Source organism: Camelus bactrianus, chromosome 20 (genome assembly GCF_048773025.1).
Source record: "Camelus bactrianus isolate YW-2024 breed Bactrian camel chromosome 20, ASM4877302v1, whole genome shotgun sequence".
In the NCBI taxonomy this organism is placed as follows: domain Eukaryota; kingdom Metazoa; phylum Chordata; class Mammalia; order Artiodactyla; family Camelidae; genus Camelus; species Camelus bactrianus.
In genome coordinates, this window is record NC_133558.1 from 21,353,748 (window position 1) to 21,380,863 (window position 27,116).

Sequence of the window (27,116 nt, forward strand, 5' to 3'; positions counted from 1 at the left end):
TGTACATGTGTGGGTGTGTGCACAATGCCTGTGTTACGGGTCTGTGTAGGTGGCTGTTATGCATGTGCACGTGTGTATATATCGTGCAGGGATGGGACATGGAGACCCAGGATCGCAGTGTATGCTCATCAGGTTTGCTCTGTGTGTGGACATGGGTATGTGCTGTATTTTCTGTGCATATCACTGCATGCAGCACTAATAACAGGATATCCTATGTTTCTGTCACTCTGCCCCCTTTTCCTCTGTGTTTCTGCTATTTTTCCTCTTGTGGCAGTGAGTCTCTGTAAGCATGTGTGTATGGCCTCCGTGTACCTGTGACTTATACGTGAGTTCATGAGTCTTAGTGCCTGGTAATATGTGTAAGATTATAATACTTTTGAGAACCAAGAGAACCCATTAGCATGTCTATTCTTCTTCTGTTAATTCTTAAGTTCCAAAGCAAAAATTTAGTGGATTTGAAGTTAGACTTTATGCCTTTATTACAGGAGCTTGCCTATGAAAATAATGGCTGAGCTACATTCCATGGAATGAGAATGAGAAATGCAGAGACTAGGAAGATGTCCTGAACCCTCAGATGCAATGTTGAGTGTGTAACAAGGCTAATTAATGCATTTGCTCCTTGTTTTTTCTTTATTCTGGTAGCAATCAGATTCCCGTGTTGGAGTCAGGGAAGGCCTAGGGGAGAAGAAGGGGTTATTCTGAGACAGAGTGGTTGTGGTTGTACTTTTCATGTGAATGAAGGATGTTTGTGCTTTTGGGTTACAGGGATACTTTGATGTGGTCAGGATTGTGGTGTACTCAAGCATGTAGCTTAGAGGTTAAAGTGGCTTCCCTGGTGTGAGGGCCTTGTGTGAGTCTCTGGGTTAAGTGTCCCTTTCTGTAGTGTGCTGCCTACATGATTGCCCGAGGGACTTGAGGCCATACATCCACACCAGCAGCTCTCATGTGGGTGTCTGGGTCCAAGTATGTACCCCCCTGTTACAGTGCTCACATGTCTAAGCATGTATCCTTTGGAGTATGTGGGCCTCAGGGTCTCAGAATGTGGACCCGTGGCACCCCCACACTCACGGTTGTCTGTATGTCTCATAAGCACTTCGATCCCTCTTTATTTTTTGTATTGTGGTTCTCATATACACGTACCCCAACAGCTCAGTGTATGTTTCTGTGCTTTACACATGTGTTCCTGAGGAACTGACACGGATTCCTGTGTCATGGGATCCACATGGGCAGACCTCCTAACACCTGGGTTTTAGAGGCAAAGGGGAGCTGGGAACTGATTCTAGGGCAGTCTGCAGGCGTTTTGCAATTCTGGAATCAGACAGTGAACATGTAGCTGTGGCCTTCCCTTGTTCTGGAAGCTAGAGGGTTAACAGACAGCTCTTCCGGTCCACCCCCCCCCCAGCCTGTAGCTTCTTGTTGCCGTGGAGATGGTAGCCCCGCCCCTGATGCAGCACCTGCCCCCCCATTGGCTGCAGTGGTGACTGTGGGGCTGAGGGGGGAGCCCAGGCCTGGGCAGCCATTCTGGAGCTGGAACCGGAGCTTGGCATCCCCCACTTTCATTTTCCTCTAGCCCCTCAGCCCCTCTAAATTCCCTGGCATCAGAACCAGAGCTTCCCTTCTCCCAGCTGCCACCCCTCTAGACTCGAGCAGTCCGAGCTTCAGAGCTTCATCGGCCTTCACCTCCCCTCCTCCTCCTCTCCCTGCCCTCACTTGAGAGTCCCCCCAAATCCCCACTGCCCATCCTCCCCATTCCTTGCCCAGTCCCCAGCATTTTTCTCTTTTCTCCTTCCCCCTTTCCCTTCTGAGTCCCTGCCACTGCAGTGCACGTGGAACTGGCCCCTTCTCCCCTCCCCCTGCCCCTTCCTTGACTCTTCTGTCCCCAGGCTTCTTCCGCTTCCACTCCTCACATGTCCCTTCCAAGACTTACCCCTCCAGTCCAGGGAAGGGGTCATGAGAGGTAGTCCTGGCTCTCAAGACAGACAGGGTTTCCAGGAGCAGGGGACAGGTGGAAGATGTGTCCAGCTGAGGGAGGAGGAAAGCCTGCCTCTGGTCAATGACCTTTAACACAACTCCACCTCAGCTAGCCCCTTCTTGGGGGGGCTGGGCACCAAGGACCTAGCTTCTGTGGATCTTGGGTGTCCTTTATTACTGGAGTTTGACTCTCTCAGCCATGCCCCTCTGCTGACTGCCAGCCCCAGTCATGGGCCTAAGGCCTCCCACCCCATCCCCCTCGGGGGGCTCAGGCTCGGGTTCCTTGCCCCCTCCTTCCCGCTGCCAGCCTCTCAGCCGCCGCTGCTCTTCCTGCTGCTTTCCGGGGGGTAGGTGAGGCTGGAGCAGAGGGGCAGAGGGAGGTGGGCGAGTGTGCTGGGGCCAGGGGTGGAAACCTGGGCCAATACGGACCGCTCCCCAACTTCCCTTCTGGTCCCTTTCTCCCCTCCAGAATACCACTTGGGTCGCTCGAGGAGGAAGAGCGTCCCAGGGGGGAAGCAGTACAGCATGGAGGCCGCCCCTGCTGCACCCTTCCGGCCCTCGGTGAGTGAACACATCCTGCCAGATGTGGCTCAGCTGGGTCCCCTCCCTCCAACCCCAGCTGGAGCCCCAGGATTGTGAGAAAGGGGGCAGGAGGGAGAGAGAAAGAGAGAGAGAGAGAGAGAGAGAGAGAGAGAGAGAGAGAGAGAGAGAGAGAGAGAGAGAGAGAGAGAGAGAGAGTGTGTGTGTGTGTGTGTGTGTGTGTGTGTGTGTCTCCTCATCTCTTTGATTTCCCTCTCCTTGGCTCTTCCCCTCTGCTTCTGAGACCAGCCCTCCCACCTTTTCCAGGCTGGGGTGTGTATGTGTGTGTTTGTGTGCGTGTGTGCACTCACACTGTGGGAGCACAGGAAGACACACTGGTAGCAGGGCTCCTATCCCCCTTTCCTCGCCTCTAGAGACTTCCCTTTTCCCCTCATCCCACCTTCATCCAGGGGTTCTTCACCAGCTGAGGGGTAAGTAAGTAGAACCAATGCTGTCCCAACCCACCCCTATCCCCATTTCCCCCCAACCCAGCAAGGCTTCCTGAGCCGGAGGCTAAAAAGCTCCATCAAACGCACGAAGTCACAACCCAAACTTGACCGGACCAGCAGCTTTCGCCAGATCCTGCCTCGCTTCCGAAGTGCTGACCATGACCGGTACAGGGGCTGGATTGGGTGGGATGAGTTGGATGCAATGTAGGGGGCTCTAGAGTGAGGTTGGAGGGGTGGTGTTTATCTGAGTGCAGAGGTTGAAGGCCTCAGATTGAGAGATGTTACAGGGCAGGGGCTAGAACGGAGGACGAGAGGAAGCAGCAGGAGAGGGGCAGGGTGCAAGGAGAGGACAGAGCAGAGAGGCAGGAAAGGGCATGAAGGTGAAGCCAAGGAGGGACTCTTTTGGCGGATGGAAGGATGGGCTCCATCCCAGAAGGACAGAGGAGTGCTGGAGCCTGGGGTGGACATTTCAGGAACCCAGGGAAGGGGTGGTGGGTGGCTAGGAGGGGAGCAGTGTGACCTAGGTAGCCGTATGAGGGAAGGATGGCAGGTTGGGGTGAGGCTGGCAGGTATTAATAGATGAGAGAAGGGGCAGTGTAGAGAGAGGGGAGGCAGGCACAGGTGTGTGCAGGCTGACAGGATGGGGAGAGGAGGCTGAAGGGTTAATCCATGGACTGAGGCATGAGAAGGAAGTCCTCGGAGAAGTCCAGAGGGCACCACCAACCAGGCTGGGGTTGAAGGAAAGCTTGTTTGCTTCTGTGGTCTGCTTTTTGGGGTACCTTTTGGGTTCCCCCCTCACCCAGTGTCTCCCCAGGGAGAGCCCTGTCCTTCCTTTCCCCCATGTCTGGCCGCCCCCGGATTGGGCAGGTAGGGAGGTTGGGATAGGTGAGTCACACCTTCCCCTCCCCCCTCCCATGTCACCATAACTGGATTTGGGGCCGGTGGGGGGTGAGGGCATGGTATTCCTGGCCGCGGGGGCGGGGGGCCGGGGGAGCGTCGCGCTGACGGCAACGGAGCCCAGAATGACGGGGCTGCTATAAATAGCTTCATGGAGGCTCCCACACCCAAGCTCCCCCTCCCGCTTCCCTACTGCTCTCTACTCTCCAGCCCCTAGCTGGCTCCATTCGCTCACTGTCCTGTGGCCCCTTTCACCTCCTGCTTTCCCGCAGTGATTTGCCCAAGTTCATCCCCTCTTGTCCCCTACATCTGTTCCCACGTCCAGCTCTGTGGTCACCCCTCCTCATCATCTCCCATCCTATCTTCCTGCACACGTACCTTTTCTTCATCCCTTTCTCCTTCTGTCCCCATCTCCTCTCCTTCCCCAGTCATCATTTTCAGCCTCTCATCTCCATTCTCACTCTTCTGCCCACAGTTTTTTCCTATTTCTTGTGATTTCCCTCACTCTTTCCCCTGATCCTGCTAAAACTGGTCTCTCTTACCCCATTCATTCTTTGATTCAATAAATGCTTTTTAGGCCCTGCCTGTGTGCCAGCGTGGACAAGCATCTTTGTGCTTTTGGTTCTTTACTTCTACTTTTTTCCCCCTTATATTGAGGCTCTGGTGTTTGGGGGGTCACCTGGAAGTCCCACCTAGAAGTGTCCAAGGCCCACCTGTTCGCCTTTTTTTTCCCGCCATGGTCCGTTTCTGGGTTGAGATATTTCGAGGTGTCCCCAGCCCTTAGGTTGAGGGGAGTGTGTTTCATAAAGGGCTCGAGTTTCCTTCGTATCCCTCATGTCCATCCCCAGGGATAGACTGGGTTTCTTTCTGTCTGTGTCTGTGTCCACTTGGGAAGTGGGTTTAGGAGGTCCTTTCCCCAGGTCTCCGTCCTAGAGCCAGGTGGATGATGCAGGCTCTGGGGGTGTGTGCATAGTGGGGCCCTGATCCTCCCTCCTGAACCCCCCTGCCTACCAGGGCCCGGCTGATGCAGAGCTTTAAGGAGTCACACTCTCATGAGTCCTTGCTGAGTCCTAGCAGTGCGGCCGAGGCCTTGGAGCTCAACTTGGATGAAGATTCCATTATCAAGCCAGTGCACAGTTCCATCCTGGGCCAGGAGTTCTGTTTTGAGGTACTGGGTCTAATGGGCTGGGGCAGGCCCAAGGGCAGGGGTAACGGAGCATGAGGGCGGAAAGGCCTGGAGAAAGCGGCATAGGTGGGGATGTCAAGGGAATAGAAGCCTCTGCGGCTGGGAGACAGGAGGGTAGGCCAGGGAGGGAGAGAGGGTGGTGGGCCTCAGGCCTTAGGAGTCACTGCAACTCTGGAGCCCCGTCTCACCCCTACACCCTCTCTAGGTAACAACGTCATCAGGAACAAAATGTTTTGCCTGTCGTTCTGCGGCTGAGAGGGACAAATGGATCGAGAATCTACAGCGGGCAGTAAAACCCAACAAGGTATTGGGAGTCAAGGGGACACAGAGTGGGCAAGGCAGAGGTCAAGCTGCAGGGGCAGCTGGGGGCCTAGGGGAGAGGGGAGTGAGGTGGAGGGGACCCGGAGGAGCAGGAGGAGACCCCATTTTTCTCTGAGTCCCCCATTTCTTTTCCCCTCCTTTCTACTTTATGATCTGTTTCCCTACCATAGAAATCATAGACTTATAGAGTTGATTGGATTCTGGAAGTTCTCTGGTCCATCTCTGCAGGAAGGGATGTCCCACTAATCCCCTGACATCCCCTGTCGCCCAGCCCCTGCTTGCAGTCCTGTTTCTGCAGGACATATAGAACTGTCAGTTAGCCAGGTCTCTGGAGCTTGGTTTCCTCTGTCAAACTGGTGGGAATGGACTAGATGATCTCTGTCCCTTTGGCTTCAAGATTCTGAGTCTGTGTTCTTCCCAAGACATGTACTTTCCAGGAGAAATGTTCCCAGTTCTATCAGCTATTCTCTGTTTCCCAGTTTCCAGTGAGCTCACAGTCCTGATGGCCCTCCTCTGAGAGCATCCTTGTGTGTCAATGTCCTTCTCAAAAACTAGACCCAAGATGCTGGATGCGATCTACCCCGTGCAGAGTCCAGACAGTCTTTCACATTGCAGTGTCACCTGCACCTTGCCGGAGCTTGTGGTCAATTGTAATCCCTTAGGCCCTTTGCACACTACTATATAGTCTCACCTATTCTGCATTTATACAATTCTTAGTTTTTTCCCAATTAACTTCTGATTGTCTTTGAAGGACTCCTCAGTTCTCCTGTTCAAATTTCACCTTAATATTTTTGGTTTCTTATTCTAGCTTTTAAATTTTTTCCCAATTCTAATTCTAGTGTCTGATGTATGAGCTACCCTTCTTTCTGTATTAGTTTCCCAGGACTATTAAAACAAATTACCACAAACTGGGCTGCTTAAAACAATAGAAATCTATCCTCTTGACAGTTCAGAAGACTGAAAGTCTTAAGTCAAGGTGTTAGCAGGGCCTTGCTCCCTCTGCAACTCTGAAAGAATCCTCCCTTGCCTCTTCACCCCTTCTAGTGGTTGCTGGCAGTCTTTGGCATTCTGTGACTTGTAGCTGCATGTGTGCAGTTTTTGTCTCCATCTTCACATGGCCATCTTCCCTCTGTGTGTCTCTGGTCTCCAAATCTTCCTCTCCATATGGACACCAGTCATTAGATTTAGGGTCCACTCTGATCCAGTATGACCACATCTTAGTATGATTATATTTGCAAGGACTTTATTTCTAAATAAAGTCACATTCACAAGTTCCGAGTAGACATGAACTTGGCGGGGGCGGGGGAACACTGTTGAATCCAGTATACACTTTCTCAGCCCTGTGATTGCTGTCTCATAGACTGTCTCACTTTTTCACTGTCTCTTCTCTCTTGGTGTCTCTGTCTCTCTGTCCCTGCCCCTTTATCCACCATGCCCACCCTACCACGCCAGGACAACAGCCGCCGGGTGGACAACGTGTTGAAGCTGTGGATCATAGAGGCCAGGGAACTGCCCCCCAAGAAGCGGTACTACTGTGAGCTCTGCCTAGACGACATGCTGTATGCACGCACCACCTCCAAGCCCCGCTCAGCCTCAGGGGACACCGTCTTCTGGGGCGAGCACTTCGAGTTTAACAACCTGCCGGCTGTCCGGGCCCTGCGGCTGCATCTGTACCGTGACTCAGACAAAAAGCGCAAGAAGGACAAGGCGGGCTATGTCGGGCTAGTGACTGTGCCTGTGGCCACCCTGGCCGGGCGCCACTTCACAGAGCAGTGGTACCCCGTAACCCTGCCAACAGGCAGTGGGGGCTCTGGGGGCATGGGGGGCTCAGGAGGGGGCGGGGGCTCAGGGGGCGGTTCAGGGGGCAAGGGCAAAGGCGGTTGCCCGGCTGTGCGGCTGAAAGCACGTTACCAGACAATGAGTATCCTGCCCATGGAGCTGTATAAGGAGTTTGCAGAGTACGTCACCAACCATTATCGGATGCTGTGTGCAGTACTGGAGCCCGCCTTGAATGTCAAGGGCAAGGAGGAGGTTGCCAGTGCACTGGTTCACATCCTGCAGAGTACAGGCAAAGCCAAGGTGAGTGTCATGCCCTCAAGGAAAAGGTGATCTGGGTGTGGACACTTGCTTATGGGGACTGTAAAGATAGGACACTTCTGTCTTTGTGAGCTTGGGTTGTATAGAGGCTGACCCTTGGGTTTTCCTGGGCCCCAGGACTTCCTTTCAGACATGGCCATGTCTGAGGTGGACCGGTTCATGGAACGGGAACACCTCATATTCCGCGAGAACACGCTCGCCACTAAAGCCATAGAAGAGTACATGAGACTGATTGGTCAGAAATACCTCAAGGATGCCATTGGTATGACCCGCCCGCAGGGCTTTTTCCTAGCCTACCAGCTGCCCACCCAGCCCTAAACATAGCTGCTCCAGACCCCAGTTACACCCTTCCTCAGCTTGATGCTTCCAAGCCTAGAGTCCCTGGACTCTGGCCTCCAACTGAATTCCAAGATTCCGTGAACCTAGGCAGCCCCTGTCCCTGCCTTTAGAAAGTGTGACCTCCCCCCATTGTGTCCCCACCCCCAGGGGAATTCATCCGTGCTCTGTATGAATCTGAGGAGAACTGTGAGGTGGACCCCATCAAGTGCACGGCCTCCAGTCTGGCAGAGCACCAGGCCAATCTGCGAATGTGCTGTGAGTTGGCCCTGTGCAAGGTGGTCAACTCCCATTGGTGAGACTGGGAACGCTGGGTTGGGGGGCCAGGGTTGGGGAAGTCGTGTGTTCATCTGTTCATCCATCTGTCCATCCTCAAAGAGGACCAGTTATGGGCACAGCATTGGTCTCAGTGCTGTAGAGTAGACAGAGAGGAATGAGGCTTGGCCCTTGCCCTCAGAGGGCCTCCACCAGAATGTGTAGGGACAAATCAGACACACAAAAAACCACAGAACAGTGTAGTATATGTTAAGTGCCAAGTAAGGGTCCCCCCACGGTGCAACGTAAGGTCAGAGAAAGCAGAACTTTGAGATAAGCATGAAAGACTTCATGGAGGAGGTGCCTCTGGGCTGGGCTTCAAAGACTGGGTCAGGTTTTGAGGTATGGAATATGGTGGACCAAGAAGACATTTCAGGAGAAGGCTATGGGACAGGCACATGCGTGAAGGTGAGAGGTCTCGGGACAGCAGTTGAAACTGGTTTAATGGAGCATGTGGCTTGTAAAGGAGAGTGGTGGGAGAGATGTCTGGACAGGGCGAGTGGAGTTAGAATCCGGAAGGCCTCCGCTGCCAGGGAAAGGAGTTTGAGTTCATTGGTAGGTCATGGGATGCCATTAATGGTGTCGGTGCCAAGAAGTATCACGATTGAGAAGATTAATCCTTAAGGGGGCGCAGGAGGTGACTGGAGTAGGGAGAATGAAGTCTAGGCTAGTTGGGGGCTATTGTTAATGGGTCAGGCATGGAAATCAGATCCTGAATCAGGATGATGGCAGGGACGCATAGAAAGGGGCTGCTGTAAGGACCCTCTGAGAAAAGGATCATCAAGAATCATCAGCTGATTGGAAAGGAGGGGGTGTCTGTGGGAAGTCGAGGATGGCTCAAGAGGCCATGAGGCTGAGGTTTGGGAGACCTGAGGTCTCATTGACCAAACCAGGGAAGTCAGGAGGAGGAGCCTGTTGGAGGTGTGGGGGCCACAGTGAGCTCTGCTTTACACAGTCAGAGTTTAAGGTGTCAATGGGACATTGAAGAGGAGGAACTGGGAGGTGGGGGGAGTGAGCTCTGAGCCATTCCAGGGACTGGGGATCATGCCTCGGGCACCTCCATCCCCATTTCCCTGGAATCCAGAAGAGTTGGGGGGTCCGAGCTCCCTGTACCTCAAGTGACCCTCCATCTCTCTCCCATCTCTGTCTCTCCCTGGTGTCTGTTTTTCTTCTCCTCCTCTCCTTGTCTCTCTCACACCCTCCTCCATCTCTCTCCCGCGTGTCTCTTTCCCTTCACTTCTCTCCTCCTTCGTTTCTCTCTCCCTTATCTGTCTGTGCCCTCTGCCGTCGCCCTCTTCCTCCAGCAGCCTCCCGTCTTCCTCCTGCAGTCCCCCCTCCCTGTCTCTCTCACCTGTTTCCACACCCTCACCTCCTACCACCCCCCTCAGCATGTTCCCTGGAAGCTGAGGGTCTCTGGGGCTCAGTCCCGGTCTCTCTCTTTCTCTCTCTCTCTCTCTGTCTCCCCACCCCTTCCCCCCAGCGTGTTCCCGAGAGAGCTGAAGGAAGTGTTTGCATCTTGGCGACTGCGCTGCGCAGAGCGGGGCCGGGAGGACATCGCTGACAGGCTGATCAGCGCCTCGCTCTTCCTGCGCTTCCTCTGCCCAGCCATTATGTCGCCCAGTCTCTTTGGGCTCATGCAGGAGTACCCAGATGAGCAGACCTCACGAACCCTCACCCTCATCGCCAAGGTCATCCAGAACCTGGCCAACTTTTCCAAGTGAGGGAAGCCTCAGGCAGGGGGTAGGGTGGGGCTAGAGTGGGCGGGAAGGGTCTCCCAGGAGACAGGGGTGGGTTTGAGGTCTTCTGTGTGTGACCTCTACCTTCTGGATGTTTTGGCCAGGTTTACCTCAAAGGAGGACTTTCTGGGATTCATGAATGAGTTTCTGGAGCTGGAGTGGGGTTCCATGCAGCAGTTCCTGTACGAGATCTCCAACCTGGACACACTAACCAACAGCAGTAGCTTTGAGGGTTACATTGACTTGGGCCGAGAGCTCTCCACACTGCACGCCCTGCTCTGGGAGGTGCTGCCCCAGCTCAGCAAGGTCAGCAAATGCCCCTTGGCCCATCCTCAGAGGTCTCCAGAGGCTCCTGTGGCCTGAGAAACCCACCCCCTGCACAGATTTTTCTCCTTTCCCTATTCCCAGATGTGTCACTACCACTCCCCCAGCTCACCCACCCCACCTGAATCCTCTGAGGTCCCCTTAAAGCTGGGCACTTAGCTCCCAGGTAACAGCCTCCCTGTTCCAGGAAGCCCTCTTGAAGCTGGGCCCACTGCCCCGGCTCCTCAACGACATCAGCACAGCTCTGAGGAACCCCAACATCCAAAGGCAGCCAAGCCGTCAGAGCGAGCGGCCTCGGCCTCAGCCCATGGTGCTGCGGGGCCCTTCGGCCGAGATGCAGGGCTACATGATGCGGGACCTCAACAGGTGAGCGCCTTGGGACCCCCACACCTGCACCCTAGGAGCCCTTACATTTCTGTCCTAATACACTCCACTGGGCTCCATGTGTATCTCTTGAGGGCTTGAAAGGAGAGAGAAGCAGGCTCTTAGAGCAAATGGTAAGGAAACAGGTACAGCCAGTGGTGAGGCTGAGAGCCTTTTAAAGCCAGATGGAGCAAGAAACAGAGCCCCCAGAAAAAGTGCAGAGATTCCTCTAGCTCTAGCTTGGTGTAAGCCAAGGGTGTCCGGCTGCAAGCTCCACTTTGCTTTGTCCCTCTGCCTGCCCGTGCCTGCTCCAGACCTGAGGTCCAGCCAGTACACACTGGATCAGCCACCCGGTGCCAAAACATTCAGATACCTCTGTACTAGTTGGTAGAGAAGCACTACCCCCAGCTCCCCCACCAGAGCCCCGCAGACCTTGCCACAAAGTGCGAAGTAGCACCTGGACCCCACCCAGCAGGGCCTCCTCCGCTGCAGCATTCTGTCTGGTGGCGTGGCCCTGAGCCACAGCTGCTGCCCCCGTTATTTTGATGACGCCCTGCTTGTTCCTCTGCCCGCGTCTCTCCCTCCATGACGCCATTCCCATTCCACATTCCCGCCTCTCCTTCCATACGTCCACAACTTCTGCCCGCCTCTCTCCTTCTCTGTCTGTGCTTGCCCCTCTTCCCATCTCTCTCCAGCTCCATCGACCTTCAGTCCTTCATGGCTCGAGGCCTCAACAGGTGAGGGGCTCTCCCCTCCCCCACCCTCCTCTCAGTTCCTGTCTGCTCCCCTCTCCCCCTCCAGTGGCCTTCACCTTCTGCCGCTCCTCTTCTCCTCCATGCACCCTCATCTCCTCCATATCTGCCCAGATCTGCCCCTCATCCCTCCTCTTGCTGCCCCATCTCCCCTCCCTGAGGCCTCCCTCCATTCCTGGAGGGGCCTTGTCCTTTCCTTTTTTCCTCATATCCCCTCCTATCCTCCTTGCCTGCCTGCCCTCTCCAGAGCTGCCACCACCAGCTCTCAGCCCTTCCTGTGGGTCCCACTTCTCACCCTGAGGCCTGTGCCTGACCACAGCAGGCTCAACTGCTGGTAGCCTTGGTCTTACCTCCCACTCGTGTGCCCCCTTCCCTTCCAACAGCTCTATGGACATGGCTCGCCTCCCCTCCCCAACCAAGGAAAAGCCACCTCCACCGCCGCCTGGTGGGGGGAAAGACCTGTTCTACGTAAGCCGTCCGCCCCTGGCCCGATCTTCGCCAGCGTACTGCACGAGCAGCTCGGACATCACGGAGCCAGAGCAGAAGATGCTGAGTGTCAACAAGAGCGTCTCCATGCTGGATCTGCAGGGTGACGGGCCGGGCGGCCGCCTGAACAGCAGCAGCGTGTCCAACCTGGCGGCCGTTGGGGACCTGCTGCACTCTAGCCAGGCCTCTCTGACGGCGGCCTTGGGGCTGCGGCCTGCGCCCGCTGGACGCCTCTCCCAGGGGAGTGGCTCGTCCATCACGGCAGCCGGCATGCGCCTCAGCCAGATGGGCGTCACCACGGACGGTGTCCCTGCCCAGCAACTGCGCATCCCCCTCTCCTTCCAGAACCCTCTCTTCCACATGGCTGCTGATGGGCCAGGCCCCCCAGGGGGCCACGGAGGGGGTGGTGGCCATGGCCCACCCTCTTCCCATCACCACCATCATCACCATCACCACCACCGAGGTGGAGAGCCCCCAGGGGACACCTTCGCCCCATTCCATGGCTATAGCAAGAGTGAGGACCTCTCCTCAGGGGTCCCCAAGCCCCCCGCTGCTTCCATCCTTCACAGCCACAGCTACAGTGATGAGTTTGGACCCTCTGGCACTGACTTCACCCGTCGGCAGCTCTCACTCCAGGACAACCTGCAACACATGCTGTCCCCTCCCCAGATCACCATTGGTCCCCAGAGGCCTGTCCCCCCAGGGCCTGGAGGTGGGAGCGGCAGTGGGGGCAGTGGTGGGGGTGGCGGGGGCCAGCCGCCTCCATTGCAGAGGGGCAAGTCTCAGCAGTTGACGGTCAGCGCGGCCCAGAAACCCCGGCCATCCAGCGGGAATCTATTGCAGTCACCGGAGCCGAGTTACGGCCCTGCCCGTCCACGGCAGCAGAGCCTCAGCAAGGAGGGCAGCATTGGGGGCAGCGGGGGAAGCGGTGGCGGAGGGGGTGGGGGGCTCAAGCCCTCCATCACCAAGCAGGTAGGTGAGGGTGGGAGGAAGAAGGAAATGGGTTGGGGAGGTGGGGGTAGAACAGAGTCTGTGGTCTCAAGTTACAATTTTCTCACCTCCTTTAATTCGTTAAACAAGTGCACATAGAGTCCCTGCTGTGCGCCTGTGCTGTTCTAGGCACTGTGTGGTGACCCACAGAACTCCCTGCCCTTGTGGAACGCACGTTCAAAGGGGAGACCTGATAACTAATGATAGCTTTCACGAGGTGATCCGTGCTAGAGCAGGGGAACAGGATGGGGACTCTCCTCTCTTGGCAATGCCCACTCTCTAAACGCACTACACCTTCTCCCACCTTTCCTCTCTCCGTCTGCCCCCCGCCTTGTCCCAGCATTCTCAGACGCCTTCCACACTGAACCCTACAATGCCAGCCTCCGAGCGGACGGTGGCCTGGGTCTCCAATATGCCTCACCTGTCGGCTGACATCGAGAGTGCCCACATCGAGCGGGAGGAGTACAAACTCAAGGAGTACTCTAAGTCGATGGATGAGAGCCGGCTGGACAGGGTACGTGGGGCCCTACCATCCCCAAGCCCTGTGCTTCCCTTTACCCACAGGGCAGACTTCTAGTGCCTTCCAAGGGCAACATCTGGGGTCGGGTAGTTACGATGAAAAGAAAGGACAAAGATCTGATCCCCTCTCTGGAGAAGTCCTCAGTCTACCAAGGGAGGCCAGATACAATCAGTCCACTGAAAAGCCACTTTCAGCTGTTTTGTGGGTTGCACACATCACAGTTCTCTGTTAGACTACATCTATGTTTTTCCCCAGGGAGAACATAAGCCCTGGCTCCTGTGACTGCTCAGGAAAGTTACTTGGCCAGCAGTGTGAGCTGATAAATTGGGTGGGGGCAGAGAGGTTACAGTTGTACTACAAGTGAAGTACAGCTTACACAGTCACTGTCCCATGGACATCGGTGACAGAGGGTTGGTGGTTAGAGGTTGCATGTTGGAAAGTGGGGTGTATCAGCCCACGTGTGGAAAGAGTATCCTGACTCTCAGCTGGTAGTGGCCCAGAGCAAAAAACAGCAAGAGCTCTGGGGTTCACACACTTAGCAGAAAGTTCCTTTATGGGAAGCCGTTGCTGCAAGGATGGGGAAGAGGATGAGGAAGAGGGTGGCTGTGTATTAGATTATATGTAAAGACTATATGACTCCAACTTGGGGGAGCAGAGAGGTTTTGTGAGGCAAGTGGTCTCTGAACAGAGCAAAATGTTCGGATTGATTTAGATGCACTTGAGCTAAGAGAATATCTTCAGGCCATATAATAAATTATTTCCAGCACCATTTAACAAGCTGAGGACAAAATGCATTCAGAGTGTGTCTGTGGGTCTAAGTCCAGGTGCAGGTCCACACATGTCCAGATACATGAGAGCATGTATATTCCTCTCAGGGAGTGAGAGTCTATGATCTTGCTCTATTTTGAGGGAGCCTCAGCCCCATAGAATGGCCTTTTTAAAAGCCACTGTGTGTATGATCAACAGGCAAGGAAAGGGCTAGAGAAGGTGGCTGGGATGTCCCTTACCGTGCAGCGGCTGTGCCTGGCAGGCAGGGATAGAAGCTGGGTGGTGGGCTCTGGGCACAGCACCCCTCACAGTGCGGGGTCGTGTGCCCGGCGGGCAGGTGAAGGAGTATGAGGAGGAGATCCACTCACTGAAGGAGCGACTGCACATGTCCAACCGGAAGCTGGAAGAGTATGAGCGGAGGCTGCTGTCCCAGGAGGAACAGACTAGCAAAATCCTGATGCAGTATCAGGCCCGGCTGGAGCAGAGCGAGAAGAGGCTAAGGCAGCAGCAGGTGGAGAAGGACTCCCAAATCAAGAGCATCATTGGCAGGTGAGGAGCGGCCCGGGGAGGAGGAGCAAAGGAGAGGGTGAGGCTAAAGAGGGGCAGTGAGCTCCCCCTCCAGCCCCCAGCCCCTTTCCTCCAACTCAGGACACCACGAGGAAAGCCCACCACCCTGCTCCCGGGGATGCCACCCACTCTCCCATCACCTGATGGAGAGAAGCCTCTTGCTTAGTGCATTACACATTCCTTTACTAAACCCCGACCTCTCTCCTGATGGAGTAACTTCTGAAGCCCTTGGTAAACTACCTCTTACTGTCCAACCATCACTGTGTGTCTGGACCAGGCCTAGGCTGGGACTCCCCACTGCTTACTCTCAAGCCAGCCTAAGCATGGGTCCCTTAGCCATAGTAGCCCGACTACCCCATCCTGGGCACACCCTTCCTCTCCAGTCTCGGAAAGGTGTTCCATTAGAAAGTGAATGATGCTTGTTTAGCCTGTGCACATTTTTAACTGCTCTCCCAAGCCCTGGGCTCCAAAGGAGGCATCTCAACAAGGCAGGGGGGATGTGGTGAGTTCTCTTGAGAATTGGTGGGACCCCAGGCCCCACTTCAGCCAGAGCCAGCTCCATTTCAATCCATTCTAAATGTATTTTTGAGTAAAATTAATTAGAAGACAACTGCTTGACTTGAAACTGTTTTGAAAACCGCTGCTTTGAAATCCTTTGTGAGCAGTCACCTGGAGAATCTTCTTCAAAGGCAGGGAGATGCTGGGAATGACTATGTAAAGATTCCTTTTGGGCAAGGGGTGTCCAGGAGCTGCCCTGAAGATGGCCTAGGTTCTGTGAGGTGGAGGGGGGATGTAGAAGCCAGGTCTTCAGCTGCAGAGGGTCTAGGGAGGGCACTGTTGTGAAGGGAGCTTGGAGTGCCAGAGTGTCTGGTAGTAGAGGTCTTTGAGGCAAAGAAAACTCCTTAGCAGGGAGATGTGAGCATCCCTGAGAGGAAGGTGAATGACAGGGAGTCTTTGGGGATTGGAACAGTGGAGGGATTCTGAGGGCAGGGGAGAAGGATGCACAAGGCTTTTCCAGAGAACTGCAGGGGTTCCCTGGGACCAGGAGTTCATGGGCAGGCGCCAAGCCTGTGCCCGCCACTAACCCCACTGAAGCCCGTCCCTTCAGGCTGATGCTGGTGGAGGAGGAGCTGCGCCGGGACCACCCCGCCATGGCTGAGCCGCTGCCCGAACCCAAGAAGAGGCTGCTCGACGCTCAGGTGGAAATTACAATGTCATTTATCTTCTCCGTGTCCCATCCCCATCCATCCCACTGTCCTTCGTGCAGTCACTGCACCAGCCACCCCAGCCCCATCACCATCTGTCTCTCCTGTTGTCCTCCGTTTGTCCACTGGCTGCTCCAGCAGCTCCCCCAGCAACCCCATCTTCATCCCATCGTCTGTGCCTTTGTCACTCCTGGCAGTGTCGGCCCCACCCCTGTGCCTCCCCACCCTGTCTTCCCTCCTCCCATCTGCGTTTCAGGACCTCCTACTGGAACCTCAGTCTCTCTGCCCCCAGACCCCACCAGTTCCTGGAACCCCTGCCCCATCTGTGCCCACTTCTGTTGAAGTCGGGGAGTTCAGCTTCGTCTGAGCTCTTCTTGGGACAGGAGGGTCAGAGGCTCAGTTTGCTAGAACAGAGCACAGGGCAGTGTATGAGGTCCAGTTTCCCCAGGCTCTGGACGGTGCCCTGGGGACTTGAGGTCCTTGTCACCACTGTTCTCTTGGCTCCCCAATTTCCCTCACTCTTTGATAGCTCCCGCTTAGCTTCCCCTTCCTGACTCCTCAGATCTTGAGGGCCTCCCACCCTCCCTGCAAGCTCTCCCATCCTTCCCTCAGTGTTGAAGTCCAGCCTTCTTTGGCCTGTCTCTCCTTCTGGTCCTCACATCTGACCAGCCTCTCTAGCTCCCTGCTGCCTCCCTCTCTTTCAGCAGCCAGCTTTCAGGACCTCCCTCCTGCACTCTTACCCTTTGTTCCCCCCCAGTTCTGCACACTTTCCCACCCATGCTCCTCTCTCCTCCGCTCTGACCTCCAGGCTCCCCCTCGACCACCACCAAGGCTCCTGACCCCATGACCCCACTCTCTCCCCCTGCAGCTCCTCATCAGGTAATTCTCCTGGTTCCGCTTTGACAACGGGCGGAGGACACAGGGGGAGGTGACTCCGGACCACTGCAGGTTGGTCGTGAAGCCCACTCCCCTCTGACTCTCCAGAGCTTCCCCTCCTCTCACTGCTGCCCTCCACACCCGAGAACCTCCACAGACCCTACCCTCCTGACACCTCCTGCACAGACCCACCTCCCAAGGCACCGCCCAAAGAGAGCACTTCCGCCGCCTCCCAGAACTGTCCAGGGCCACCTCACCATCAGTAGGCGTTTGACCCTAGGCCGGCCTAGCACATTCCCTGATCACACTCCCTTTCCTACAAAACCCACCCCAGCCTCCTCCTGACTCTCAGTTCTCTTCCTCTGCCTTTCCAGTGTATGTCTGTCACCCCCCATTTCACCAAAGCGTCCTTGGGGTTGGGACACTGGGGGTGGAGTTTGTTAAAGGGGTGGTGGTGCTGGGTTGGAGGGCCCTGGCTAGAGGGGCTGTGCTGACTGCGGCAGGTAGGTTGGGATTTCCTCTTCCTTCTCCTTCACCTTGGTTCTGTAGAGAACCCTCCTTCCTTCCACCCCTCACCTGCTTCTCTCTCTTCCTCCCTCCTTACATCTGTGAGGTAGAAGGCTTCTGGGGCTCCTATTCGGTCCCACTGGGTGGGAATTAAGAGTGGGTGGTTAACTCAGGGAGACTTTGGGGGGCTCGGAAAGGTGTCGGGAACGTAAGCAGGGTGAGTGGAGCAAGAAGGAGCCTTGACAGATGTTAGGATGTGGACTGGCCCGTCTGGCATGGGAGTTGGAAGTGGAGTGAGATGTCCTCCCAGATAAGATCATGGGCTGGGTAGCCATGCTGATTCCCAGGCAGAGATGCCAGGAACAGCAAGTTAAATAAATGCAGGGGTTGCTGATGCCACTCACTCCCCATCTCCCGCCACCCAGTGGCCTTGCCGGACGCAGAATCCTACCTAAAAAGCCAGTAAATGGGAACCTGTCAGCCAGTGACATCATTTCTGAGATGCTTTATTTCCTGTGGGACTGATCTGCAGTGGGCAGTGGCTCCTCACACTGTAATTTTAACTCTCTGCCTGCCCAGCCTCTCTGTCAAAGTAGTTAGTGATCTGAAAACAGATGCTACAAGGCACCAGGGGACCTCACCATTTAAAGGACTCCTGCAGTGAATTCTTTTGTAAAATGAATAATGGCACCCTAATTTATCTGCTTTCTAAATTTGGGTCCATGGGAGTGTAGGGGGGATGCCTATGTGCTGTTGCCAGCAGACAAACAGAGGGAAGGGAATCTGAGGTTTCCTTCCCCTGCTCTCCTGCCACACTCAGGATACCCCACCATATGTAATTTCCTCTCTCGCTGACTTGTGGAAAATGTGTGAGATGTTCAGCAAGCTCGCGGTTTGGCTTAAATCTGGGGTTTGAGTGACCTGAGAGATGAGCTCTTTGATTTGGAAGGAAGAGCTGATCTGGGAGCCTCTGCTGAAATGTTTTTATGTCTTTTAGAGATTTGATCATACACAGCTAGGTTGCCTGGCCCTGTGGTCCAGGAAATAATTTGGACACTTTTTCTAAACCACTTTCAGGTATTGGTCCTTCTGCAACTCAGCCATTAATGTAAAAATTCATTTTGTGCCTGCGTTTTTAAAAGCCAAGGGAGTGACCTGAAGGGTAGAACACATGGCTTTCTTCTCTCCCTGCAGAGGAACAGAAGCCAGAGCTGAGGGTAGGAGCCAGGAGATGGTCCAGGAGTGGTAGGAGCAGGCAGAATAGGACCAGGGGTGGGAGCAGGGTTTGGTACCCCTCACCCTCTAACTGGGAGTCCAGGGTGAGGGAATGAAAGGAATGTGGGGGTGGAAAGGAATGAAGCCTTTCTGCTTCCTGGAGATGTAGAGATCGGGCCTGCTGTGTCTCTACAGAAGCTCCTAGTCCTTTCTTTTATGCCATTAGCATGAGAGAGAGGCAGCCCTCCCACAATATTTTTACCTTCCCACATCACTTCCCTGAATCCCCTTCCTTTCCCCCCAGTACAGTTAAACCTCTCTAATTTGGAATGTTATATTTGAGAAGATGACCACTCTGAATAAGTGACAAAACTGAATGACAGTGTCTATTTAATGAAATGCATGTCTTCAAAATACATACAGTAAGTAGAACTTGACGAACAAGGCGTTTCCACTCGAGGCCCTCAGGGAGCATGCGTTAATAAATAAATAGGCTTGAAAAGTCTGTTTTCTGGTATAGGTTAAATATTCCCTCCCACAGACACATTTCCACTATTAATTTGCTTAGTACACCCTTTTTTCACAGATAAAAGGAAACTCAAGCCCAGTTTTTGTTCAAATTATGAAAAATTCCAAATCCACGGGGGTTTGGATTAATGAGGTTTTGCTGTACTGCCTCCCCTTGTTCCCTCTCCACAGAGTTCCTACCTCAGATTGGAGGTGGGCTGAGAGGGGGGTCCCCGGGGTGGGGGCGTGGGTGGGCAGGGGGAGATACAGGATTCGGCTGGGGGGGGGGAGATAGGAACTTGCTTTTTTTGAACTGGTTTCCTGGTGTGACTCTGTGGGTTGGGGGTTGAGGGGGTGTTGTATGTGAGATGCTCTTCTCCCTGACCCCGGAAGATGTAACTTTTCCTGCAGGTGAGAAACCAGGAGGATGCAGGTGGGGGTGTCCTGGGGGAGGGGGGTGGGATATGGTTTATGGAGTGGGCTGGCTATGGGGGAGGCCACTGCTGGGGGGCTGGCACCCAGGTCCCTGCGAAGCGTCTCAATAAGTCCGCGCTCTCCTCTTGGTGTCTTGCAGGAGAGGCAGCTTCCCCCCTTGGGTCCAACAAACCCGCGTGTGACGCTCGCCCCACCTTGGAACGGCCTGGCCCCTCCAGCCCCACCTCCCCCACCCCGGCTGCAGATCACTGAGAACGGCGAGTTCCGAAACACCGCAGACCACTAGCCCACCCAGCATCACAGACTTCCTCCTCCTCCCTCCCGTGCACCCCACCCTGGAACAGCACCAACCACCAGGACTGGACGTAGTCGCCGAGGGACAGTGGGATTGCCTCCCTGAATGCTTCCCTGGGGGGCACCAATCCCCCTCCCCCACTGCACCATTTCCAGGAGGGAGAGTGGGGACTCTTAGTTGCCCCCTTTTCCTTCCTGTTGGGGTGCTGCCCCTGTGACCCCCAGGAACCCCTGCCCCAGGACACCACCTACCCCACACAGACCCCTTCACTCCGGGGTGCTATCCCCATCCTCTGCCTCATCGTTCCCCTGAGCACTGGGGGACAGATCCTCGCCCCCACCCTGGGGGTGTGGCACCTCCAAACTTTCAACTTCAGGGTGATTTTTTTAGCAGTAACCAGAGCTGACAATCTTACTCCCCTCCACCGCCCCATTTTGGCCTCCCTTGTCCCCCTTGTTATGGGGAGGGGACCCCAGGTGAGGGGGCCCTATTACCCCTTGATTTCTCAGGAGCGTCTGGGGGGGCTCAGCACGCACAAACTCCTTCTCCTCCTACCACTCTTAAATTTACTCCCTTCCCACCCAGAACCCAGATGGGGTGGAGGGGCCACCGGGGCAGGGAGGGGGCGGCAAGGGGGGAATGGGAGTTTTCTCCCCTTCTTCCCATACCTGATCTGCTCTTGGCTGGTCCCAGAGCGGGGTGAGGGGGCTTATGCCCCCCCCTCCCCCAGTGTGTTGGGTGGGGCAGAACTGAGGTTAGGGTGAGGGGTTAGGGTTTAGGAGGGTGTTTATGTCAGGGAGGACAGACTAGTTAATCTGCCCTACCCTGACACACACAGCCCCCACTGCCCCTAGCTTCTCTCTTCTTGGTCTCTACTCCCAGGGGGAGGGGGGAACTTACTCTAGGAAAAGCCATGTCTCTCTCCCCCAGGGTGGGGGGACCTGTGTTGGAGGAGGGGTGTTGGGGGCCCCCTTCCATGACTCTGTCTCCCGGGGGAGGTAGGACAGGGCTGGGCTTCCCTCTCATCCTCCCAGCCCTCCCCAATCTCCCTCCACCTCCCTCCCTCCCGCCAGCTCCACAATTTTTCGGTGTTTCTCTGTACATAGCTCTCTGGCGGGATAGGGGAGGTAGGATGGATGGGGTTTGGGGTGGGTAGGTCATAGGAGGGGAGAAGTCCCTCCTTGGCACCCCCTCTTCCCTGACTGCTGTCCCCTACCCAGCCTTGCCCCCTCATCCCTTCTTGCGTTTGGTATTGAGACTCTTCCCAGACTCCACCCTTCTTTCTTTTGTATGGACAGTTCCCCTTCAGTCCCATCCCCCTATACACATACACCCAGCCGGGGCCAAATTTATACTTATATAAAAGTTGTAAATATGTGAAATTTTATCCCTGTGCCCTTTCCTGCTTTCCCAACCTCATACCCTACCCCTGGACTCCCTTTCCTCTTCTCTTCTTTGGCTGTTGTAATTATCTGGGGTTTGTATTGTACATATCGGGGTGTGTGTGTGTGGGCTGGGGGCAACCCCTCTGTACAGAGCTTCCTGGCCCCCTCCCCCCCAGGCTTCCCTCCCCAACCACCACCCTAAGGGTAGGGAGATGTTCTTCCTACCTGTTTTATTTTGTTTTCTCGTTATCCCTCCCCACCCTACCCCACTCCCAGCCTACTCTATCCCCTACCACTGGCCCTTTTTCTCCACTCCCAGCCCCATTTCCTTTTTTTCTGGAGTGTGTGGTGAAACAGAAAAATCATGTTTAATAAACGGAGATTGTTCTTTTATCGCTGTGCGGACTTTCCTAGGATGGGACCTCCAGGAGAACCAGTAGGAACAGCCTGGGAGAAACTATATCCCTGCGTGATGCCATAGTCTCCCCCTAGAATATCACTCTCCCAATTAGCAAGGAGATTTATTCTATTTTAGAGCAGGGGTTTCGTACTTGCCAAAATTAACCAGTCTATCCCCTCACCACTGCGCCACTTAACAGGAAGGACTGAAGAGGTCAAGGAACACCAGCATTCTCTGATAAAGGATTCCACGTTTATATCTACATATACCTTAAAAAATAATAGTAGTTACCTAGAAATGAAGTTTATTTAATTTCCGGTTAAAATTCTCCCATGCGGAATGGAGGAAAGAACTTGGTTCCCTAGCGAATCTGGGTTCCAGCCCCAGGCCAACCACTTGGCAGCCTCAGTTTCCCCCAAGAGAAGTCAGTATGGCAACACCTACCTCGCAGGCAGAGTGGAGGGGGAGTGAGATACAAGATGATGAGGACAATACCTAACCCATAGAGTAGGTGCTAACTTACTTTCGCCCTTTCAGCACCTACTGGGCGCGGGCGCTACGTTTAACCACCGGAATGGCTCTCAGGTCGCCCTCTCCGTCCAGGGTACGTTCTCCCGAAGCCCGATTCCTTGACCTCGGAGAGGCGGCCGCTCCATCCGCAGCCCCGCTGAGGCCAGCGGCTTCCCGCCAGCACCGCCTTCTCTCCAGCGCAACCAATCAACACAAAGCTTGTAGGCCTGCGCCTCTCGATTGGCTGCGGTCCTGGCCCCGCCCACCGCCCCTGCGTCGGCATCCGGCCGAGAGGCGGTGGCTTCCGGCCGGGGCGGCGCGGTCTCTGCAGAGGTCCTCCGGACGCTGGGCCGCGTGTGTACCCGTGGGGGCGTGGCGGCGGAAAGGGCCGCCTGGCCGGCACTCGCGGTGTCCCGGTGGCTGTGTTTGCCCGGCAGCCGGACTCTGTGGGCACGTGAGTGGGAGGGGAGCGGCGGGCGGGAGCGGTCCTGGCCGGCGAGGTCCGGCTCGTGGCTGAAGGACCTCCTCATCTTCCACAGTCCCTGGAAGTTAAAGCCCCGGTTGGTGTTTTGTTGTGGCGGTTTGTTTTTGTTTTCTTGGCGGGGGAGTGCGCGGGACTTAGCTGCCGGAACTATTACTAACTGAAAAGTTTCCACATGTTGGGGGGCAGGGGAGGCGGGCGTTGTTTGAGGAGACACGGTTCCACTTATCCGGAGCTGCTGTGACCCCTTCTCTTTCCTCCGCAGCCTTTCTCCCGCGCGGGCTCTACCCCGCCCCTCACCTCCTGTTCTCCTTCCTCTGGGATCTCTCTTTCCCAGGAGGCCATGGATACTTCGACGCCTTTGCCTTCCGTAGCTCCCTCCCCGGTCTGCAACCCAGCCCCACGGACGATCCAGATCGAATTCCCTCAGCATAGCTCATTGCTTCTAGAAGCCCTGAACCGCCACAGGCTAGAGGGAAAGTTCTGTGACGTGTCCCTCCTGGTGCAGGGCCGCGAACTTAGGGCTCACAAAGCGGTGTTGGCTGCCGCCTCTCCTTACTTCCATGACAAGCTTCTTCTGGGGGATGCTCCACGGCTCACTCTGCCCAGCGTCATCGAAGCCGATGCCTTCGAGGGGCTGCTCCAGCTCATTTATTCAGGGCGCCTCCGTCTGCCACTGGACGCTCTCCCCGCCCACCTCCTTGTGGCCAGTGGCCTCCAAATGTGGCAAGTAGTAGATCAGTGCTCAGAGATTTTGAAAGAACTAGAAAACTCAGGTGGTGGAATTTCAACCCGGGGGACAGCCCCCTTCCACACACTTCTTTCCACAACATCCTCTGCAGGAGGCTGGTGCATTCGCTCTGCCCCTTTCCAGACCCCAGCGCAGTCTTCTCCTTCTACCGAGAGCCCCGCTGTAGGGGAGGGGAGTGAACTGGGAGATGTGTTGCAGATTCAAGTTGAAGAGGAGGAGGAGGAAGAAGATGAGGAGGACCAGGGATCAGCAGCACCGTCTCAGGCTCCTCACCCTCAGAGAGGATCAGGGAGTTTTCCCCACCCTTCTGGATCCCACCCACTGCCTGTATCCGCTACTCCCCGCAGGCTTCCAGAGGGTGAGAGTGCGCCACTTGAGCCTCCTGCCTCTCACACTGCACTGCCCCCCAAGATCTTCTTCGTTAAGCAGGAACCCTTTGAGCCCAAGGAGGAGATATCAGGAGGTGGAACTCAGTCTGGAGGAGCAAAGGAGGAAACCAAAGTGTTTCCTGGAGGGGACACTGAAGGGAATGGAGAGCTAGGATTCTTGCTGCCATCAGGAACAGGAACAACGTCTGGAGGAGGTGGTCCATCCTGGAAACCAGTGGATCTTCATGGGAATGAAATCCTGTCAGGGGGTGGGGGACCTGGGGGAGCAGGGCAGGCTGTGCATGGGCCTGTGAAGCTAGGTGGGGCACCCCCTGCAGATGGAAAACGCTTTGGTTGTTTGTGTGGGAAGCGGTTTGCGGTGAAGCCAAAGCGTGACCGGCACATCATGCTGACCTTCAGCCTTCGGCCCTTTGGCTGTGGCATCTGCAACAAGCGCTTCAAGCTGAAGCACCATCTGACAGAGCACATGAAGACCCATGCTGGAGCCTTGCATGCCTGTCCCCACTGTGGCCGTCGGTTCCGTGTCCATGCCTGTTTCCTTCGCCACCGGGACCTGTGCAAAGGCCAGGGCTGGGCCACTGCTCACTGGACTTATAAGTGACTGCTCAGGCCACATGCTAGCTTCCAGGACAAGGGAGCCACTGCTGCTGATGGATACTTCACCACTGTGGCATCCCAGTCCTGGATCTTGTCATCATGCCAAGAGAATATGTTATGGATTTCTTGTTTTGGGGTGTTGGCCTCAATCTGGCAGTTTTGGAAACTTTTCTCATGTCCAGGTTTTTGCTAACTACGGGAAGGTGGGTTTACAGGCTATACATAAATTGATCACTTGCCCATAATCTTTTCGTACAGGAAACCAGATTTCAGATTAGTTTATTTGATGAGAGAGAAACTAGAGCACAAAACATGATAAATGTTTCATTCAGTCTCTATGAGTAATTAAAGGAGCTGGTCTCCATCTAGAGATATGTTTGATTCAGAGTTCTAGTAATTCAGAGACTAAGCTCTTAAGTTTTTCTCTCCTTTATCATTACTGTAATTATGTGAGTAGAGTTTTTATATACTTTTTTTTGTTATATCTTTCCAGAAGCCCTTCAGAATTGCTTTCTCACCGGTAGATACTTTTCCAACACCTTTATTTTTCATGTTGTAGTTGAGCACTTTAACAAATTGAACATTCCACGTGTCATGTAGAACTCTCATTAATAGAGTCTGTGCCTCTTGCCCACCACTGGTCACACATACATTCATCACAATGACTGGAATGTGACCAGTGAACTTGGGAGATGGCCACTGACCTAACATGCTCTCAGGGTAGCAACACTGCTCTGAACAAGTGGCCATGAGCAGTGGGACTCAGGGCTGAGATGGCATACGCTAAAGGGTAGAGAATAACTGCACAGTGGGACCACACCCCTTTCCTTTTCATCCCCAACTACACATTACCTTGGTCAACAGGTAACAGGGTAGATATTGTAACAGGGAGATTGTCATAGGTTACTTAATTTCTTCAAATAAACTTTGCCCTAGAATGTATGCGAGTAGTAGACTGAATTGAGTCATTTATGTGGGAGAGACGATGTGAGAACAGAGTTGCAAAGACTTGGATGTATTCCTTATGCAGCTGGGTTATGTCGATGGGGGAAGATATGGGATGGTTTTCACAGATATGGAGAACACTGTCCTGGACTTCAGTGAGCCAGATTCTCAGCCCTGACCTGCCAGTGAATGACCTCTGGTAAGTTGCCTTGTCTCTCAAAGTCTGAACTGTTTTATCAACTTACTGTTTTTTTTGATGAGGTGGTATGTACCTCCTAACTGGTTCTCAGTCGTCCATTTTTTTTACGGGGTTGGTTCACATGATCTTTACCTATAATATTCTCTGACTCCATGTATTATGAATATTGTTTGGTTATTGTTTGGTCTGTTCTACATTTAGTGCAAAGCACTGTACTAGATCCTGAGTTATACTCTACTCTCAAAGGATTTACAACTACTACCAAAGCTAGACAAACAATGACAATGTGGTATTGTAAGTCCATGACAGTGGGCAGTACAAGCTACTATAGTAGCACAAAGGAAGCCAAGCAAAGACCTATTAAAGGTCACCAGAGGTTTCACAAAGAACTCCATTGCCAGAGTATGGCAATGGGTGTGGGTGGCTAAACTGATGTGGAAAAGGTGGGCATGAGTTGAAGTCACAACTATAGGGCCAACAGTGACAGCCTTTACCAAAGCATGTTCCTCAAAAGTTAATTAGGTGTGAGGGGGGAGGGTATACCTCAAGTGGTAGAACACATGCTTAGCATGCATGAGGTCCTGAGTTCAATCCCTAGTACCTCCATTAAAAAATAACTAATAATAATAATAAATAAATAAATATACCTAGTGACCACCCCCCTGCTGAAAAAAGTTATTAGATATGGTACCTAAAGGGGCTAAAGAATGTGAAGGCTGAGTACTTCTTATGGCTGAGAAGGTGAATTCTAGCTGGGATCTGTCAGCCTTTCTAAAAAGCCTTGCCATGGCACCATCTCTATAGTAAGGACTGTGACCACAGTGAGAAAGGGGTCAGGGATGGGGGTTGCCAGTCTTGGCTCTACTACAATCCCACCCACCTGTCACTCTTTTGGCACACATTCTGTAGATGACTTTATCTCTTGGTCAGGATCCTTGGGTTGCAAGCAAGGGAAGCTAGCTCTGAGTAACCTTATCAAAAAGAGTCAGGTGGCTCCTAGAATGGAAGGAAGGGCTAAAAGACAGCCTTGTCAGACCTGGGTCAGCTCCAGCGGCTCAGGGGGCAGGAATTCTTGGGGAATTCTTCAAGTCATATGCTTAAGGATGATGACTCAATCAGTCTTACTTCTTGTGTCACTCATCTCCAGATAAAATATCCCAGGAGAGAACTCTGAGTCTCAGGTCCACCCACTGGTCAGAGCACCTTGATCACATGTTCCATTGAGGCAACAAATCCTGGAATCCTCAAAGGGAAATTGAAGTCCTGGGATAGCAGAGTAGGGAATGAGTGCTGGCCAACCCACAGGAACAGGTGCCCACCCATACAGTCTCCGTGTGTTGCCAATCTTGGGATCTGTAAAGCTTCAGATATACCTGGCACTTAACAAGTGTTCAAGAAATACTGAACCTGCCCAGCCCTCTGAACTTATGGCAGGATTGCTTCCCATAGCATTAAAGAGTTTAATCCCCATAGCACTTCACTACTTCAATAAATCCAATTAAAAGCCATGTTTGAAAGTGTTGGGGGTTTTTTAATTTAATTTAAAAGTATAACAGAGAAATGGAGTTCCATCATGAAAGATTTTGGTTTAAACTGGCTTAAACGTGCACCTCTGCTTCTGTCCTTGCCTCCTTATAGTGGGAGAGATGTCCCTTCTACTGTCTAAGGCTAGCTCCCTTCCCAGAGCTTTGCTCTTTAATTATCCTCTGTGTCGTGTATCTTCACTCTCTATCTCTGTAGTTCTTCATTAGCATTTAATACA

At 54.1% G+C, this 27,116-nt stretch overlaps 2 protein-coding genes across 20 annotated transcripts in view; both read left to right on the top strand.

Moving 5' to 3' along the window:
* Positions 1-21,475, top strand: part of SYNGAP1 (synaptic Ras GTPase activating protein 1) — a 31,205-nt gene extending 9,730 nt beyond the window's left edge. For 7 of the 17 annotated variants that reach the window (XM_074348481.1, XM_074348483.1, XM_074348486.1 and 4 more), the window contains 15 exons: positions 2,441-2,532; positions 3,043-3,164; positions 4,911-5,064; positions 5,288-5,386; positions 6,856-7,482; positions 7,618-7,762; positions 7,987-8,131; positions 9,632-9,868; positions 9,992-10,193; positions 10,399-10,577; positions 11,710-12,784; positions 13,143-13,316; positions 14,428-14,639; positions 15,766-15,856; positions 19,542-21,475. In XM_074348481.1, the coding sequence (XP_074204582.1) occupies positions 2,441-2,532; positions 3,043-3,164; positions 4,911-5,064; positions 5,288-5,386; positions 6,856-7,482; positions 7,618-7,762; positions 7,987-8,131; positions 9,632-9,868; positions 9,992-10,193; positions 10,399-10,577; positions 11,710-12,784; positions 13,143-13,316; positions 14,428-14,639; positions 15,766-15,856; positions 19,542-19,688 (3,701 nt within the window). In that variant the 3' untranslated portion in view covers positions 19,689-21,475. The other 10 variants (XR_012501077.1, XR_012501079.1, XR_012501073.1 and 7 more) reach the window with 10 other exon arrangements.
* Positions 21,476-22,273: 798 nt separating this feature from the next.
* ZBTB9 (zinc finger and BTB domain containing 9) lies at positions 22,274-25,152 on the top strand. 3 transcript variants are annotated; one of them, XM_010949080.3, is made up of 2 exons: positions 22,274-22,552; positions 22,739-25,152. In XM_010949080.3, the coding sequence occupies exon 2, from the start codon at positions 22,817-22,819 to the stop codon at positions 24,212-24,214; it is 1,398 nt and encodes a 465-aa protein (XP_010947382.2). In that variant the 5' UTR covers positions 22,274-22,552; positions 22,739-22,816; the 3' UTR covers positions 24,215-25,152. The 3 variants fall into 3 exon arrangements, with proteins under 3 accessions (XP_010947382.2, XP_074204603.1, XP_074204602.1); XM_074348502.1 differs by having other exon boundaries at positions 22,811-25,152; XM_074348501.1 differs by having other exon boundaries at positions 22,274-22,446.
* Positions 25,153-27,116: the final 1,964 nt, after the last annotated feature.

Coding starts and splice junctions, on each gene's coding strand:
- ZBTB9 (XM_010949080.3), top strand. CDS start 22,817: ATGGATACTTCGACGCCTTTGCCTTCCGTAGCTCCCTCCCCGGTCTGC.